The sequence below is a fragment of the Mastigoproctus giganteus genome, chromosome 10 (assembly GCF_048544385.1).
Source record: "Mastigoproctus giganteus isolate SK-2022 chromosome 10, ASM4854438v1, whole genome shotgun sequence".
Classification (NCBI taxonomy): domain Eukaryota; kingdom Metazoa; phylum Arthropoda; class Arachnida; order Uropygi; family Thelyphonidae; genus Mastigoproctus; species Mastigoproctus giganteus.
In genome coordinates this window covers 37,590,711-37,610,258 of record NC_143584.1, presented here as the reverse complement: position 1 = coordinate 37,610,258, position 19,548 = coordinate 37,590,711, and the positions used below count along the sequence as shown (strand labels likewise).

Genomic DNA, 19,548 nt, shown 5'->3' with positions numbered 1-19,548 from the left:
TTATTGGAAAACCAGGATTTAGATAAAGGACGAGATTTTAAAGTGGAGTGTGAAATAAAGGATTCTATTCCTACAAGAATAATATCACTGACATGATCTGAGCAAACATTGACATCAGAAATTTTCCATTCCTACAAGAATAATAACAATAATTGAAACAGTAATCCGACCGAGGAAAAGAAATCTTGCAGGTAATCCCAGTTTGCATTCTTGTAATGCCAAACAATACAAGGTTGGGAATAGCCATGAGATAAAGGCTCCATTGGAGAAGAGACAATCACCAAGCTGTGATCTGAGCTGCCTAAAGGACACACTCATTTTGACCGTGTACGTAGAAGGGTTGTTTGTGAGAAAAAGATCAAGCGTATTGGCTGTATGGTTAGGATTGTCCGGTATTGTTGTAGGTAAATGAACAATCTCTGCAAGGTCATTAGTAATTGCAAAAGCCTCAGCATCTCGACCAGCTGGGTCGGTGTGACTAGAAAACGGAAGCCAGCTACAGTTGTGAACATTAAAATCACCAAGATGATTGCCTTGGTATGCATCACTCACATGCATTATCATGATATACATATCAGTAAAACCTGACACATCAAAGAAAATGTGGGATTTTCATTGGGAAAAAAAAAAAAAAATTGAGGATATCAGTTTGTCCATTTTAATGAGTACTTATTCTAATATTTTTATGTTAATAGTATGATTATTAGTTTTATAAAAGTTCTCAGAGAGAGAGAGAGAGACAGAAAGAGGGAACAAATTCTAACACTTACAGATAATGGGGTGGAGGTATATTATAACAACGATTAACATGAAGATGTTCTAGATGTGTTAGACAGGTAACAATTGTTTCAATTGTCGCTCCAGTTAACAGGGTGGCATCACTAATGTCAAGTTCTACCAAGCTTGGACATCTTTTTGCAAGAATTGCAATTTCTGAAATATGAAATTATGTTCATTAATATTTTGTAATTATTATTATATTTATAATAAGAACATTATATACTAAAAGTATCTAAATAAAAAGTTTGGGAAACAAGACTTCTTATCTTCTGTTTGGTAAACACTTGGCCATATTAAAGGTCAATTCTTGGTGGGTGTCAAGCCTACTCTACACCTCTTCAAAAGGGTGCAAAGTTGAAATTTGTGAGGAAAATTTACACGTGCATGATGCAGATCCACAAGAGTTTCTCTAAAGAATTTTAACTTGTGATGAAATCTGGATTTATTACTGGGATCTGGAAACAAAACAGGAGTCAAAGGAAATTATGGGTCACCACCATCCAAATAATTGAGGACTCCACCCTATGTTAGAAAGATCACAATCATTATCATTTTTTGGATTCCATAGGAATTCTTTTGATAGACTACATGCCAAACAAGAAAACAATCATTGGAGATACCTATGCTACTATTCTCAAAAGTTTAAGAGGAGCCATAAAAGAACAGAGGAAGGGAGAAATTGACATGGTATGTCTTGCTTCTTTATGACAATGTTCCTGTAGACAAGTCCCACAAAGCAACTGCTACTCTGAAAGATTGCCAATTCTAGGAGTTAAACTGCCAGCAATGGAGAAAATAGTGGGGGTTGAGGACTTGCAATTCCTGGCTACCAATGACGAAAAAAAAAAAAAGAAAAAAAAAAAAGCCTCTCTGCAAGACTCTTCAAGCCTTGCAGATGGGATTTAGTAGATTCCATTATTTTAAATTAGATGTCAAGATATTTGCACTAGATTTGTTAGACAAAAGTCCTTCACTAAGGTCAACCAATTATTGCTAATTAGGAAAATGTGGCAGTTTACTTGAAGAGACAGAGACTTCCGAGGTGTGATCTCATTCACCAGGCTGATCATTTAAGTCTGGAGACTCGTTTCTGGAAGGCAAATTGGCAATTAGCAGGTCTTCATTGTGTGCTAACAGTGCAATCAACAATGGTATATTGAGATACAGTACTTCTTTTCAATCTGCAGCCTTTTTAAACTTTGATATATCCACCACAGAAAATAAGAAGTTGTCATAATTTTTGGGCTCTCTCCATATTCAAGGTGCAGCAAAAGGCATACACTTAATGACTACTGAATGAAGTTAAACTTCATTTGGTAGTGCTAGAAAATTGCAAAAACCTTAATTTTATAAATACTACAGGTTTTTAAATATCACAGTAATGGTACATACTTATGTAATACATATACACATCACAAAAACATAAAACCTTCAACTCTTTGTAAATACTGACAAGAGAAAAATCAATGATACACTTGGATTCAGTATACAAAATATATATAAAGAACAATCAAATATAAACATAAAAATTTTATGTTACATAGTGAATTATTGGAAGGGACAGACAAGTTTTTTTTTTTTTCCTTTTTAAGCATTAGTACAGGCATATGATGCAAGAAAGCAAACTCATTCAGCATCAGCAAAAAAAAAAAAAAAAAAACCACACCCTTCCCATTTCACCCATCCATTCACTGTAAAAGTTTGTCCAGTTCTACCTTGAATTTATTTAAGCTATCAACTTCCATGACAGATGAAAGTTTGTTCCAGCAATCAACTACCCACTGGTTAAAGGCAAATTTCCAAACATTTATTCTACAACTGTCTTTCCTCAATTTGAATTTATGTCCCCTCAGGTGCATAATCTGAGCAAAGGAAGAATCTCATCAGCACTGAGCTTCCTCAAACTATAATGAGGCCTCCAGACGTGTATGCAGTACTCAAGGTGTGACCTGATCACTGCCTTATACAAGGGGACAATCACCTCCTTATTCCTGCTAGCAAAATTCCTGTATATCATTGACAATACCCATGAGCTGCTCTGGCAGCCTCTGTGTATTGCTCAGAAAACTTCATATCTGACTGCAAAATAACCCAAGGTCTTTTTCATTCTCCACTACCCTCAGTTTAGTACTGCACAGTTGGTGTGTTGCTCTGGGGTTGCTGTGACCTATATATGGTACTTTGCATTTGTCAATGTTAAACTTCAGTTGCCACCCCTCAGCCCAACTGCCTAACTTTTCTAGATCCTGTTGCAGTATGTGCACCCTGCCAACCTTTGTGTCATCTGCCAACATTGAGCCTGATATACCTATTAAGCCTGATATACCTATTAAGCTTTGCTATTTGAAATTGAGCCTGATATACCTTCATTAATATCATTGATAAATTTACAAAACAACAATGGGCCAAACATTGAACCCTGGGGAACTCCACTAATAACATTAATCCATGAAGAGCAGTGTACATTGATTACCATTCTCTGTCTTCTCTCACCCAACCATCCCTTTATCCATAGCAGCAACTTGCCCTTAATGCCATGCTGCTCCAATTTGTACAACACTCTTCCATGTCCAATAGTATTAAAAGCTTTCCTGAAATCCAAATATATGATATCAAAATTGTTTTAATAGCTATGGGAGTCACTTTGTAAATCCTTTAATCACTTTTTTAAAATAATAGTGCAAATAAAATGAATACCATGCATACATATATATAAACAATCTTTTATAACAAGACTCAAATAGAAAATTTATTCTTTGCTAGTAGCAAATTTTAAAGTTTCACTGCTTAAGAAATCAGAATCTCTTTAACCTTCTCTGTACTTGTTCCGGAAGCTCTACATCCTTCCTAAAATAAGGCCTCCAGACCTGTATGCAGTGCTCATGGTTTGGCTTGATCAATGCCTTATACAAGGGAATAACCACCTCCTTATCCCTGTTAGTAAAATTTCTGTATATCATTGACAAAACACTATGACCTGTTCTCACTGCACAATAATCCCCAAGTCTTTTTCATTCTCCACTAACCTGACGGCAATACCACACAGTTTGTACATTTCTCTAGGGTTGCTGCTATCCATATGCAGTACTTTGCATTTGTGAATGTTAAACTTCAGTTGCCACTTCTCTGCCCAACTGTTCTAGATCCTGTTGCAGTAGCATATTGTCATTAACAAACCTTCTGTTTTGTTTTCCTTAACCCAGTAAACATTGCCAGGGAGATGTAGTTAAATCCTCTCGCAAAAAAAATAATAATAAATAAAAATAAATAAAAAATATGTATGGAGTTTAATGCTACTGAACCATCCTTTAAATTTCTTTGAAAAATATAGCATTATCACAATTATATACACTGAGTTGGTTTTGCATTAGCAGCAACTCCTCTACCCAGTATAGAAATAAACTGATCTGTGACAGTGGTGAAAGTTCAGAGTCAGGAACCACTGATATAAGATTGAAGTGTGCACACTTGATAATCAGGTTTTGAGTGGCTGTGAGGGAAAACTGGTTTGGTATCAAGTTCTTTTCACCTCAATGTGAGACAAGATGTGAATGTGTCAGGATCTCAACAACAGCCATCATGGTTAAGTTCTCCCATTCTGTGGTGTCCAAAGTCTACTGTGCTTGCTTAACAGCAGTCGAGCAACCAGCCAAAGGCCACACATGACTATCCCATGTGTAGCCAATGCCCACAACGAGCATAATGTATCTCATCTCATAACACAGCACAGTGGTCCAGCCCAGCTAACCATCCTGTACAATGTAGGAATAGCAATAGCAAGGTCAACATCCACATGGACTATGCATGGGACATTAGCTCATACAAGCTATGGCAGTCAACAGCTGCCACGGCAACTCATGCTCACTTTCAAGACACAAGAAACTACACTTTACACAGGCATGTCAGTATCAACATTGACATGGAAATCTGTTGCCTGGTCTGATGAATCCCATTTCCAACTCTATCATGCTGTTATATCTGCCATATCTGCATTTGGAGAAGGCAACGTGAGACCATAGAACCTCGATGCACTATTGATGTTCAGCAGGCTGGAGGCAGTGGTGATAAAGTTTGGAGGCCATTTTTATGGCATGTCCTGGGTCATCTTATCACCATTAATCAACAGCTTGATGGGAACGCCTGCCTTTCCATTATCACCAATCATGTACACCCCTTCATGATGACAGTGCATCCAGACAACTTTAGCTTCTATCAACAAGATAATGCACCATGCCATAAAGCCCAGCAGGTTGCTAACAGCTTTCAGGAATCTGATAATGAATTTTCTGTCCTCACATGGCCACCCAGCTCACCAGATCTCAACTAATGAGCATGTTTGGGATCTACTGGAAAAAGATATTCGATACTATGACCATCCACCTGACAATATGTGGACATTACTGAGCACACTATGTAATGCATGGATAGCACTACCACAGGATACCTTGTAGAGGCCATGCCATGATATCTACAGGCTGTATTATGGGCAGGTGGCCTCATGAGGTATCAGGCAGATGTTGCTAATGAAGAACCAACTCAGCTTTTCATTATATTGAAATTAAAAATAATTGAAGTGATAATGAAGAATAAAGAAAATTAAAGATAAATAAAGATAAGTGTCAGTGGCTGCAAAGCCACTGGTGCTTGTCCTTATCTATCTTTAGCCAACACCACATGTTATCTAAACATAGCAACTGAAATTACAAATGCAAATTAACCCTGTGGTGGGAACATGTGACCAAAACGTGCTATGATGGTCATTAAATGAGAATAAAAAGTTGTCTACCAGAGTAGCATCAATGTCAATTTTAGCATTCCTCAATTATTGTTTCCTTTTGATCTGAATCATTAATTTTGTTAATGAAGAAGTTTGGCCATAGACATATAAAATAACATGTTCATTAAACCTAATGTATGCAGTCACTAAAAATTTAAAATCAGCAGGATTGTTCTCTACAATTCTGTCAGTGCACGATCATCATGTGTTTAGAAGTAGCTTTAATTGATGATGCACACATGCTTCCAAAAACAATTCAAGCACCAATACCAAAGTACATGGGAGTTTCATTTTCATAAATGAAAATGAAAAGTGCCAACATAAACAACTGCAGCACCAATACTGAAGAATGTGTTAGTTTTGTTTTTTTCATAAATGACATTCTCTGCTAATCACAAGAGTACAAGATGAGTTTGAACAAGAACAAATGTGCATGCCAAATGGTATTATTTTAAACAAAAATATTTAAAAATATATGTTTTCAATATAAAATAACATTGTTCACAATTGTGTTCATAATTGTGAAAGAATCAAAAATGTGAAGAATTCAGAATTATTTCTTGCCAAAAGAAAATTTCAAAAATGCAGCACTTGAGGGACAACACATCATGTAGAGTAATGGCCACTGTGCACTTGCTGTAGAATTAAATTGATAGGTCAGCAGAGTGTCTGAGCCTTGTGCGATGCAAATATAATGAAAACCAGTGTAAATATATAGAAAAACAATAAAGAGAAATGGGGGAAAACTAAATTAAGAATAACAGTGTTTACAGAAGTACTATGTACCCGATCATTTAGAATATATTAAATAGAAGGCCAAAATGGTTAAATTACAAGCCAGTTAGGAATAAATTTAGACTGGCACCTGCTGGACCAAATAACATGAAATGTGACTATAATAACACCGAAAACCAATCACAATAACAAGCCCAATATGTGAAAACAAAAAATTAAAAGACAGCGAATATCAAGTCCTAGCTCATCACAAGACAACAATGGTCATGGAATCACTGCATATCAAAAGTTAAACAAGTCAGTGCATCAATCTGAGATTGAAAATCTATAACCACACTGATAAAATTGATTTTTCACTGCCCTTATGCAGTGAAAAATTAACCCATTGCTGTCTCATGGCCTTCTGACAAGTTGGGATTCAATAGTCACTCTGCTTTATTTTTGTTTTCATTTATTGGACATACTGTTGTAGTTGTTTTTCAGTATCATTATAATGATATTGAAAGAAACATCATTTCACATTTTTTTGGTTCTGTTACTGATCTAAATTTATTCATAATTAACTTGTTAATTAGCTGTTTTGGCCTTTTATTTAAGGTATTCTAAATTACCAGGTACATACTCCTGCAATGAAGAGAACAAAATGAAAACGTCTCTTCAGTTTTTCTATTTATTTGTTTTCATTGTATTTGTATCTCGCAGAACTTACTCAGCCGACTTGTTAATTTAATTTGCATTTGTAATTTAAACTTACATTTTAACTAATAATGGGCATAATTGATTATGGTCCGTAATAAAAATAATCAACTTTATGCAAATTAGTAGATCATGAAATCATGAGAGAGAGAGATAAATAACGAAACTGTTGCCCCAATGGTAGCAGCACTATCTTTAGTTTAGATAACATCAGATTGAATCCCTACATTCTCCCCTACCAGTTTTCTTGTTGATGATCTGCATGAAAAGAACATAATGTTCTTTTCATACTGATCAATTTGCACATAGTCAATATTTCAAAATTGAAATAATTAGTATTAATAATTTCATTATGTTTATCACCAGTTTTAAGCAACATATAGCTGGTTATGCTTTTCAGCCACTAATACTTGTATCCTTTCTTTTAACTTTCTTTATTTTTCAGTATCCCTGCAATTACTTTTTATTTCAATTCATGTAAAATGATAGTAATAACCTGAGATGCTAAGAACTGCTCATACCACTACATGTAATCTAGTTTATTTTTTCTTCTTGTTCTTTATGATGCAATATATTTGCATAATGGCAACTTTATACAGTGGGTTAATTTCCCGCCATATAAAGGCTGCCATTATGCAAATATATTGCATCAGAATGCTGATAACTTATTTGTCAGTTTCAGGTTGATTCACTAATACTGTTAATAATCAAAATGCAAAAACACTGCTGTCCTCATGATCTTCCAACGAGTTAACACTCACTGGTCACTGTTTTAATTTTTTGTTTTCATATATTGAGCATGCCACTGCAATTGGTTTTCAGCAGTGATTTAATTGATATTTTGTGTTATTCGGTTCAGGATATCAAAAGGTGCCAGTCCACATTTACCATTAATTGGCTTATAAATTAGCTGTTTTGGCCTTTTATTTAATGTATTCTAAATTATCACATTTAAGTATCGCCATATTACTTCTGCGAACACTTTTATTCTTAATTTAGACTTATTCCCATCTCTTCATTGTTTTTCTGTATATTTGTACTGATTTTAATTGTATTTGCATCTCACAGGGCACAAGCCCTTACTTTTTAATGGTCCTTAATCAAAATAATCAACTTTATGCAAATTAACATCTGATCTATTAATTTTATACATTATTATAAATTATGTATTATATACATTATATAAAATATGAATAAAATGTGTGAAAGAGTAAAACATATATAAAGGCTATATGAACAAACATGAAAGCCATGATGAAATACCATGCACAAACAGTGGATGCTAATTTTGCTTAAATACAGTAATACCGACTTATGCGAACTCTGAGTTACGTGGTTATTGATTTTTTCATTTGGTATATATCTAAAATTAGCTTACCAGCGATTTGGAAGTCAAATCATAAAGCTTGGGTGACAGCTTCCGTTTTTGAGGACTGGTTTGGTCACCACTTCATACCCGAAGTCAAACGTTATTGCAAGTCTAAACAGATTCCATTTAAAGTGATGCTTCTTATTGACAATGCACCCGGTTACCCTCCTGCCACCCTAATTAATTTCAACCCACATGTGAAAGTTGTGTTTTTGCCTCCAAACAACCCGCTTGCTTCAGCCGATGGACCAGGGAGTCATCAAAACATTTAAGGCTTACTACACGAGGCGTTCATTTGCACGTCTGAATGAAGCTATGAGACAAAATAGTGAGATATCTGTTAAAGAATTTTGGAAACAATTCAATCTTTTAGATGCCATAAGAATCATTGAAGAATCTTGGGATGAAATTCGCAAAAAAAACATTGAATGGTGTCTGGAAGAAACTTTGTCCATTTTTTTTTCAAAAACGAGATGAAAACAACACTAGAAACTGATCATGTCGCTCATGTGATAGAAGAAGTTGTTAATCTTGCCAGGCAATTAGATTTGGAAGTCAATGGTGATGATGTCAATGAGCTGTTGGATTCACATAGTCAGGAGCTGACAATGAATGAGCTCATAGAGATGCATGAGCAAAACATCACTGAAGTATCCGACACTTCAGATCCAGTTCCACCAGAAAAGCACATGACAATTGCAAGCTTGACAGAAGGTCTCAGCTCAATTGAAAAGGGCTTAAAAATTTTAGAAAACAGACTCCAATGGAGAACGCATTATAGCTACAAACCAAGAAATAAAAAAATTATTAGCTTGCTACGAAGAAATTCTGCGTGAAAAAAAGAAGGCGCTGTGTCGTCAGATGAATTTGTTAGATTTTATGAAGCCATTGACATCGAAATAACTTTTTTACGTAACTCATTTATTTTTTAATACATATTTTTATTAATATGTATAAAGAACTACAATTTTATTAAATATTTTTCTTCTAAACTAGTGTTTTTGTTAGTCCTTGTTCCCAATTAAACAAAATTTATATGTATTCATATGCAAAGTTGTACCCTGACTTATGCGAATTCGACTTAAGCGATTTTCATTGGACCCACCTATCGCATAACTTCGGGGTATTACTGTATATCAATTTAAAAATATAAGGCTAAAAAATATAAAAATGGTAGCAATCGTGGATGGAGGTATAGCAACAGTGAAATATAATAAAATCTGAAAGGAGGGAAAAAGCCAAGAATAATTTAAATTATAATTATAATTCCATCCTCTTACTATACTTCTATCTTTTTATATTCATTGGACTTAACTATTATTTTAAATTTTATATGTATATATGAAATTTCCCCATCTCTCCGCCCAAACTGGTTTTTGCCCAACTAAGACATTGGTACATTACACCATATTTATCCGTAAAAAAAAATCCAAATGAAATCACTAAATTAAAGAAGTCATATTTATAAACATTAATACATAAATAGAACCGTTTTTAGAATTTACTTACGGTCATCAGAAAGAGTATGACGACACCCACTCAAATTCAAGTATTTAACTGATGAAGGCATATTTTTGATAAGAACGTGAACAGATTCAGAACTGAGACTGGTCCAAGATATATTCCAACTTTCTAAACTGAGATATTAAAATATATAAAAATAAAATTATTAATTTTGTCAGGGAAAAATAAACTTTACTATTTAACGCCATTCAAATTAAGTAATCTGTACAACCATAAATACAGAGCTACATATTAAGAGAAGTTAAAGTCAACAATATTTCAAGCTTAAAAATTTTATGCTTTTTACATTGAAATTATACACAGCATATTTTCAAAAGTTTATAAATGTATGTAATACATTTATAAACTTTTAATGGCACACATGCAAGCAGACTACAATGTTAAGAAATGGCAAGTTGATGACAGTTCATGACTTCCACAAGGGTCAGATCAACAGTTGATACTGATTTAAGAAGTAAAATGTGGACATTTTATTTCCATTTCATAGTGGAAAGCTTGTGTACATGCCAAAAACCACCCCACTATCTGGCTAATCCCCCCACCACTACTGCACAAAGAAATTACAGAGCTGAGTCCATGGTCCCCACCTATTAGCAAATTAGTATTTCACTTATTTATTATACATTCCAGAAGTGTGTTTTTTAATGTTACTTTAGAGCTCAACAATAATTAAGGGATGTTTATACTACCCTTAGCCATAATTATGACAGCTTCCTTGGACTCAGGGGAGGTACCCACGGACTGGAAATGTGCAAATGTGACCCCAATCGACAAAAGAGGATCAATGGGAGTCACAGGTAATTACAGACCTATTAGTTTAACTTCTGTTCCAGGGAAATTAAGAGAGGCACTGGTTAAAGAAGCATTGCAGGATCATCTAGACAAGATTTCAGTTCTAGCTCGGACACAGCATGGTTTTGTAGGGAAAGTCTTGTCTGACCAATTTGATTGAATACTGTGATGTAGTCACAAAGTCACATATATTTGGATCTTAGAAAAGCTTTTGATACTGTTGCACATGGAAGATTGCTGCACGAATTGGAGCAGTGTGGCATTGGAAGCAAATTACTGCTATGGATAAAGGGATGGCTGAGTGGGAGAAGACAGAGAGTTGTAATCAATGGACACTGCTCTTCGTGGACTAATGTTATTAGTGGAGTCCCCAGGATTCAGTATTGACTCCATTTTTGTTTTCTGTATTCATTAATGCTATTGATGATGGTATATCAGGCTTAATGTCCAGGTTTGCAGATGATACAAAAGTCAGTAGGGTTGTTAATGACACTAATGACAGTACGCTGCTGCAACAGGACCTAGAAAAGTTGAGTAGATGGGCTGAGAGGTGGCAACTAAAGTTTAACATTGACAAATGTAAAGTACTACACATGGGAAACAGCAACCCCAGAGCAATGTATCAACGTACCAACTCTGTGGTACTACACTGACAGTGGTAGAGAAGGAAAGGGACTTGGGGGTGGTTGTGCAGGCAGATATGAAGTTTTCTGAGCAGTGCAGACGGTCTGCAAGAGTAGCTCATGGTGTCTTGTCAATATTATACAGGAATTTTTCTAGCAGGGATAAGGAGGTGATTATCCCCTTGTATAAGGCAATGGTCAGGCCACACTTTCAGTACTTTATACAGGTCTAGAGGCCCCATTTTAAGAAGGATGCATAGCTGTTGGAATGAGTACAGAGAAGGGCAACAAGATTAGTGAATGGAACAAAGGGTTGCTCTTATGAAGAAAGGCTTAAGTTTTGCAAATTACAGTGTCTGGAGACCAGGCACCGGCGAGGTGATCTGATAGAGGTGTATAAAGCCTTGAATGGTTTGATCATGCTCAATGCTGATGGGATTTTTCTTCTTGCTCAGAATAATCGCCTGAGAGGGCATAAATTCAAATTGAGGAAAGACAGTTGTAGGGTAGCTGTGTAGAAGTTTGCCTTTAGCCAGCGGGTGGTTGATTGCTGGAACAAACTTCCATCTGTTGTTGCAGAAATTGATAGCTTAAACGGATTCAAGACAGAACTAGACAAACATTTGGAGTGGGTGGATGAGTGAAATGAGAAGGAGGTGTGTGTGTGTGTGTGTGTTTTTTTTTTTTTTTTTTTTAGCTGATGCTATATAAGCTTGCTTTCTTGCATCATGTGCCCTTGTTAATGCTAATAACAATACTGAGATCTTCATGAGCCGGGTATTCTTTGAATTAAGGACAGTAAGCTATTCAGGACCTAATGTATCAAACATTACTTGAAGCTTTAATTCTCTGGTTTGTCAGAGGAAAAAAGCTGTCACTACTTGTAAAGGGAATTGAACTACACATCAGATAATGATGCAACCAAATGATGAAGAAGTTTTGCAACCAAAAGTTACACCAACTTAATCAACCAAAGAAGTGGAACAGGAAATAAATTTTTTGTTTATACTCCAGGTTTATAAACAGTGAGAGTTCACAATATAAGAGAGAATACAAGAAACAGCACCATATTTAGTAATCATGCAGGCTCAAACCACAGTCACTAAAAGCATGTGTACGTATGTATCCTCACACCTAACCACTCAGATATGGAAATGTCTGAGAATTATCTGAATTCCTTTAAGAAATTAAAGGAATTTTATTTAACACAGGTTGAAGTGCTTAAATTTCATTATTCTCATTTTAATGTACCTGCACACCATGCTACTAAAAAGAACAACTTCATTCTTCAACTGAAGAAGATATCAGTAAAATTTGTTGAAAGATGAGGAATATAATTTCACATTTAAGAGACAGCTAATTCAAAAGAAATTGCTTGGTCTGAAATACAATACTGGAAACATTTATCATTAACTGTTTAGAAATTAGTGCTTTTGTTTGAGGAAAAAATAAACCACTTGCTATTTCAGATTCAGATAAGCCAGATTTTATACACTCATAAACTTTTCACAAAGTTTGCAAATGAATTTTTTTAGAGAGAACAGTTGTTTACGTTTGTATAAAAAAAAAAAGTTTTGGTATTATGGAAAAGTAAGTGCAAGAAAATAATCAATTTGTGAAATTGTTCTCTAAACTAGGACTGCCAATTTGCATACTGAAAGTTGCACACAGCTTACAAGGTTAGCCTTCCATTCCCCAAAATACGTGTTAACAATTTCCTCTTTTTCAAAAATGTTACTGAACTTTTCTGAACAGATGTTACAAAAAGTGCATTCTAAATATTTCATGTAATTTTTCAGCTGATTATATTTACAAGGGCATAGGGGGAATATATCAGCGATCTGACAAGTTGTCTGGGTAATATATTTACTACTGTTTACTGCATTTTGTTTTCACAAAAAATGAAATACAGTAAACTCTTTAAAATCCAGCACCTTTGGGATTGAGAAGTCCCACATTTCAAAATTTTCTGGATTTTTGAGAGGTATACTATGTGGTTGAGTAGTTTTGAGGAGCCCATTTCAATAAATATAGGGAGATTAATAAGTATTTACCCTCACCTAGAAATATATGAGTTAAGGATTTCATATTATGTATGTTACTGTCAATGCTCAAAATATCAACACTTTTCATGTTATTTCTGACATGTACCACTCTGATACAGTAAATCTTTCCATTTTCAAGTTCAATTTGACAAATGGATGATGAAGGTAACTTATAAAAATTAACAATTCAAAATAAATAAATTTTTTTTTTTTTTTTTTTCTCTTTAGGAAAGATGCCTTTACAAATTCTAGTCATCATCATCATCAGCCATTTTCAATCCACTGCAGGATGAAGGCCTCTCCAGCAACTTTCCAGTTCCTTCTGTTTTGAGCACTGGCCATCCATTTACTACTCAAAAACTCATGAATTTCATCTATCCATCTCTGCCTTTGTCTTCCAGGTTTTCTTCTAGCTCCTCTTGGGTACCATTCTGTTATTTTCTTAGTCCATCTGTCATCATGTCTTCGAGCTATGTGTCCTGCCCAAGACCATTTTAGTTCTTTAGTTTTGATAAGAATGTCCTTTACTTGAGTTTGCTGCCTAATCCATGTGTTTCTCTTCTTATCTAACAGTCCCAATATAATTCGTTCCATTCTTCGCTGTGTAGTTCTTAGCTTCTCTTCCATTCTTTTGGTGAGTGCCCAAGTTTCACTTCCATAAGTCATGGTGGGGAGTATACACTGATTCATTATTTTACGTTTCAGACAAACTGGGATATTGCTCTTCAGTATGTGACTATATTTCCTGAATGCTATCCATCCAAAATTTATTCTTCTCTTGACTTCCAGCCATTTATCATTATTACAGCTAATAACGTGTCCCAGATAAGTATATGACTCCACCTTTTCAATTACTGCTCCTTCAATCATTATTTCCCTTTCCGTGGCATACTTGTTCATCATTACTTTTGTTTTAGCCATATTCATCTTTAGTCCAAAATCCTTACTAACTGTGCATAACTGATTAAGATTTTCCTCTAATTCTTTGGGATCGTGGCTTATGACCACAATGTCATCTGCAAATCGTAAATGGTTTAGGTACTCTCCGTTCACATTGACTCCTTTCTGCGACCAGTCTAATCTTCTGAAAGCTTCCTCAAGGGCAGCAGTAAACAGCTTTGGAGATATTGTGTCTCCTTTCTCGATTTTAAATTTCCTACTGTCTTTGTCTAGTCTAATAAAGGATGTAGCACTCTCATATATTTTCTTAAAAATCATAATATATGGAGTATCTATGCCTTGTCTTTCCAGTGCCCGAAACATTGCCTTATGCTGTATGGAGTCAAACGCCTTTTCATAATCCACAAATGCCAGGCATAATGGTGTTTTATATTCATTTGCTTTCTCCATTAGCTGTGATATTACGTGAAGGTGATCCATAGTTGAGAATCCTGTCCTAAAGCCAGCTTGCTCTTTCGGTTGATTCTCATCAAGTATTCTTTCTAATCTGTTAGTAATGACTCTTGTGAACAACTTGTAGATATGGGATAACAAGCTAATTGGTCTATAATTTCCAATTTCTGATTTATCTCCTTTCTTATGCAGCAAAACTATGATTGCATTATTCCACTGCTTAGGCATCACACCTTTTCTAATGCACTTTGTGAAGAGCCTTGCCAGTTTTTGTGTTATGTCTCTTCCTCCCAATTTTAACAACTCTACAGTAACTTCATCTTCCCCCGGGGCTTTCCGATTCTTCATTTTCTTCAATGCATGTTCTACCTCATCAGGAAGAATATCGGGTATGTCGTATGTGTTGCTACTTTGCAATCCATCTTCCCCACTGCTGGTATCATTCCCTCGCTCTTTGTATAATTCTCTATAGTAGTCTTCTGCTATTTGAATTATGCCTTCTCTGCTGTTTATAAGTACACCATCGCTATTCTTCAGTTTCAGTATCATTTGTCTTTCTGTATTACTGCTCATGGCTGCTGATTTAAATCCTTTGTTTTCCCTTAATGCTTGTTCTACTTTTCTTGTGTTAAATCTTCTTATGTCCTCTCTGAGTCTCTTTCTAATGGCTTTGCATAACTCAGTATACTCAATTTTCTCCCTGTCAGTGTTTTTCTTGCTCTTCATTTGTCGTCTTTGGTTCATCATGACAAGTGTTTCTTGACTAATTTTTTCTTCTTTGGATTTCTGTTTCCCTATAGGTTTCTTGGGCTTTATCACTTTCAGAAAGTTGTAATATTCCTCGTCGATATCTTGGTCCTGAGCAGTCTGCAGAAGCTCAAACTTGTTCTTAAGTTCCAGTACATACTGCTTTTTCTCCTCCTCTGCTATTTCAAAGACCTTTGTATTATTTACTCGAGTCAGTTTTTTCCTTTCCTTTCCTACATCTATATCAAGTGTACATCTTACCATTCTGTGATCACTTCCAACATTTACCTTATTCAGGACGGTAACATCATTCACAATATATCTTCTGTTAGTGAGGATGAAGTCGATTTCATTAGTTGTTAATCCATTTGGACTCTTCCATGTCCACTTTCTGTTCACCCTTTTCTTGAAAAAAGTGTTCATTACTGACATTCCTTGAGATTCTGCGAATTCCACAAGTCTTTCACCTCTTTTATTTCTTTCACCAATTCCAAAATTTCCTATAGTTCCTCTTTCTGTGCTGTTTTGCCTTTTTCCAACCTTAGCAGTGAAGTCCCCCATAATAATAGTGTAGTGGGTTTTCTGCTCATCTAGAAGACTCTCAATTTCAGTGTACATTTCTTCAACTTCTTCATCATCATGGCTCGATGTTGGTGCATAAATCATTATAATCTTTAGCTTGTACCTCTTAGAAATCTTGAGTATTAGTCTTGACACCCTTGGTGATGTACTTTTGAATTCCAAAATGTTGTTTTTAAAATCTTTATGGACCAGAAACCCAACTCCACCTTCACTCCTTTCACTGTTTCCATTGGTGTACAGCAGATTTCCACTTGATAAACTTATAAGTGATTCATTTCTTCTTCTTGTTTCAGCCAAACCGATGATATTCCAATTCACATTTTCTAATTCCTTTTCCAGCTCTAATATCCTGTCTTCACCGATGAGTGATCGTACGTTATAACAGGCCAAGTTCAATTTCCGTGCATGGCAGCCTGTTCGTACCCAGAGATTCTTAGCACCCTCTGCTTCCAATCTGATCCTCTCGCTGCCGTGAGAGGGAGAGTGAAAGCTGCTGGGGACTGAGGGCCATTTGTATTGTTGTGCTCTCATTGCTGGAGGGTTTGGTCTTTTCCTCTTCACGCTGACCAGGCGTCTTGAAGAGAACCACTCTACACGTTCGTTGCCACCTAAGTGATGTAACAGGGCTTACCATCGAGAAGGTGTGCATGAGTGGATTTTAGGGAGGCAGGCCAACCGGACTTCTTCTAAATCTTCTGTAATAGAGAGATATTGGATCCATCAGTGTTTTAGGCTGAGTGTCTAATAACACACAGGATACCTGTTCCCCTCTAAGTCCCCAAATTCTAGTATAGAAACATAAATACAGAAATCATAGAAACAAACTGATATGACTGAATATCTTATTCACTTTATTTGGAATATAGTGAATATGTTACTCAGAAACTTTGTAGAATAGTAGATACACCCCGCCTCATGTAATAAAGGATGCACAAAATTGTGCATCCTTTATTCCCCACATTGGAAAAGTGAATGAAGCAGAAAATTATGAATGCTTCCCTTTTCACATTGTTCGATAATCTCTTTTTTGATTATTAAAGAAGGGCACAGGGTGATATATTTGCTATCTCAATGAGGTTGTCTGGTTAACGTATTCTCTATATTTTGAATATAGTGAATATCCACTCCTACAACCTTGTTTAAAAATCAGAAAAGAAATGATTGGACAGGGAAGCAAAAGGGGAAGCAATGATAATTTCCTGCTTCATTTACTTTTATGATTTTTAAACAAGGGCATAGGGGAAATATATCAGCTATCAGGCAAGTCGTCTAGGTAATGCATTCACTATACTCCAAATATAATGTATATTCCCCCTATACCCTTATTTAAAAACTGGCAAGGAAATCATTGGAATAAATGGGAGTTTCACTCCCACTTATTCCAATTGATCTGGGGCAGATTAAAGTCACCCATAATAAGACATTCGTGCTTGCTTGCCCATTCCATCTGCATGTAAAGACTCTTGTCATATTCTTCACAATCTTCTGGCCTGTAGATTACTCACACTCTCATTGTTTCTTTGCTTCCGACTAACTCACACCACACAAATTCTATGCTGGCAGATTTAACTTCAGACTCAGCAAAAGCTCTTTTTGTGCTCAGGCTGTATTTTGCTTTTGATAAAAACCACGACCCCTTCTATCTTCCCTATCTTTGTACATCACTATGCCCCAGAAATGAAACTGATGAGCAAATAATGGAAACATTCATCTTCACCAATCCCAAAAAAGCCAAAATTCAATTTTCTGCTGGTCAGGACATGTCACAGAGCAGTTTCCATTGATTACCATTCTCTGTCTTCTCCCACTCAACCATCCCTTTATCCATAGCAGAAACTTGCCCTTAATGCCATACTGCTCCAATTTGTACAGCAGTCTTCCATGTGCAACAGTATCAAAAGCTTTTCTGAAATCTAAGTACAGCCACTCCCCGACTTACGTAAATTTGAATCTACGTAAGTTTTTGCCGGCCGGCACAAACAAAAAAATCGTGGAAACATATTTTGCATCCCGTAGGAATAAATGGAGGTCATGAAAATATCGTAATGTGAACCCAATAACACATTATTTTTTTTTGGTAATTCTTTCCAAGACCTCGGAAATTGAATTTTTCGCTATATAACTCAGATATTTATCTCTCTAAAAGGTCATTTTTATTATGGAAATTGCACTGCATTTTCATTGATATCATATGATACGTTTTAAGAATCAATTTTGAACGCCTTTATGATATTTTTCTAAAACCGATTTCCGGAGGTCACTACCATAAAACCATTTGCACTTTCCGGTTTATTGGGCTCTTCTGTTCGTGCATCTAATTATAAACGGGAAGTAAACTCTATCTTATTGCATTTTCAATAATCTCGATAACTGGAATTGGGTGGGTTTTTACATTATTATAGTGAAATGTGTTCCCCCCTTTACTGAAATCTTCGTTCATATAAAAAGCATAAATAAATTTTCAGAATCTTCTCTTCATTCCTATTTACTTATTACAATGATGAAGGGAAAGTGACCAACGGAAAGTGCAAGTGCTGGCAGTGCTAGGAAACAAAACAAAATTGATTTAGAAATGAAGATGATTAATTAAGAAGTATGAAGCAGGACAAAGTTTGTCATTGCATGGAATTAGGTTCCGCTGCTTCAACGGTGAATACTATTTTAATGGACAGCGTGCGTATAAAAGAACATGTTAAAGGATCAACAGTGATCAAAAAACAGCGTTCAGGTGCTATATCGAAGATGGAAAAAGCTATTAATAACATGGATAGAAAATCAGATTCAGAAACAAGTGCCCTTGAATCTAATGGTCATTCAAGCAAGAAGTATTAATGAAGCAGCGGAACCTAGTTTAACCTTCACAAATGCAAAGTACTGCATATGGGTAGAAGTAACCCCAGAGAAATGTACCAACTTGTGGTACTACACTTAAGGTGGTAGAAAATGAAAAAGTACTGGGAGTAATTGTGCAGTCAGATATGAAGTTTTCTGAGCAATGCAGACAGGCTGCCAGGGCAGGTCATGGAGTTTTGTCAATGATATATAGGAATTTTACTAGCAGGGAAAAGGAGGTGATTGTCCCTCTGTATAAGCCAATGGTCAGGCCACGCCTTAAGTACTGCGTGTACAGGTATGGAGGCCTCATTTTAGGATGGATGTAGATTTGCTTGAGCTTGTACAGAGAAGGGCAACAAGATTGGTGAGGGGAATGAAGGGATCCTCTTACCAAGAGAGGCTTAAGTTCTGCAAATTGCAGTGGCTGGAGACTAGGCACTTGCGCAGTGATCTGATTGAGGTGTATAAGGCCTTGAATGGATTGAGCACGCTAAATCCTGATGGGATCCTTCCACTTGTTCAGATTACGAACCTAAGGGGGCATAAATTCAAATTAAGAAAAGACAGATGTAGAATAGATGTGCGGAAATTTACCTTTAGCCAGCGGGTGGTTAACTGATGGAACAAACTGATCTGTCGTGGAAGTTGACAGGTTAAATAAATTTTAAGGAGGAACTGGACAGGCATTTG

The 19,548-nt window shown here is 35.9% G+C and overlaps 1 protein-coding gene across 1 annotated transcript in view; it reads right to left on the bottom strand.

The window, feature by feature from the left end:
- The window catches only part of Skp2 (S-phase kinase-associated protein 2), a 110,506-nt gene that overhangs the window by 17,894 nt on the left and 73,064 nt on the right, over window positions 1–19,548 (bottom strand). The window contains exons 9-10 of the mRNA XM_090382910.1: window positions 9,867–9,994; window positions 771–933 (exon numbers count right to left, since the gene is read on the bottom strand). Coding sequence (XP_090239036.1) covers window positions 771–933; window positions 9,867–9,994 — 291 coding nt within the window. The remainder of the gene's footprint in view (window positions 1–770; window positions 934–9,866; window positions 9,995–19,548) is intronic.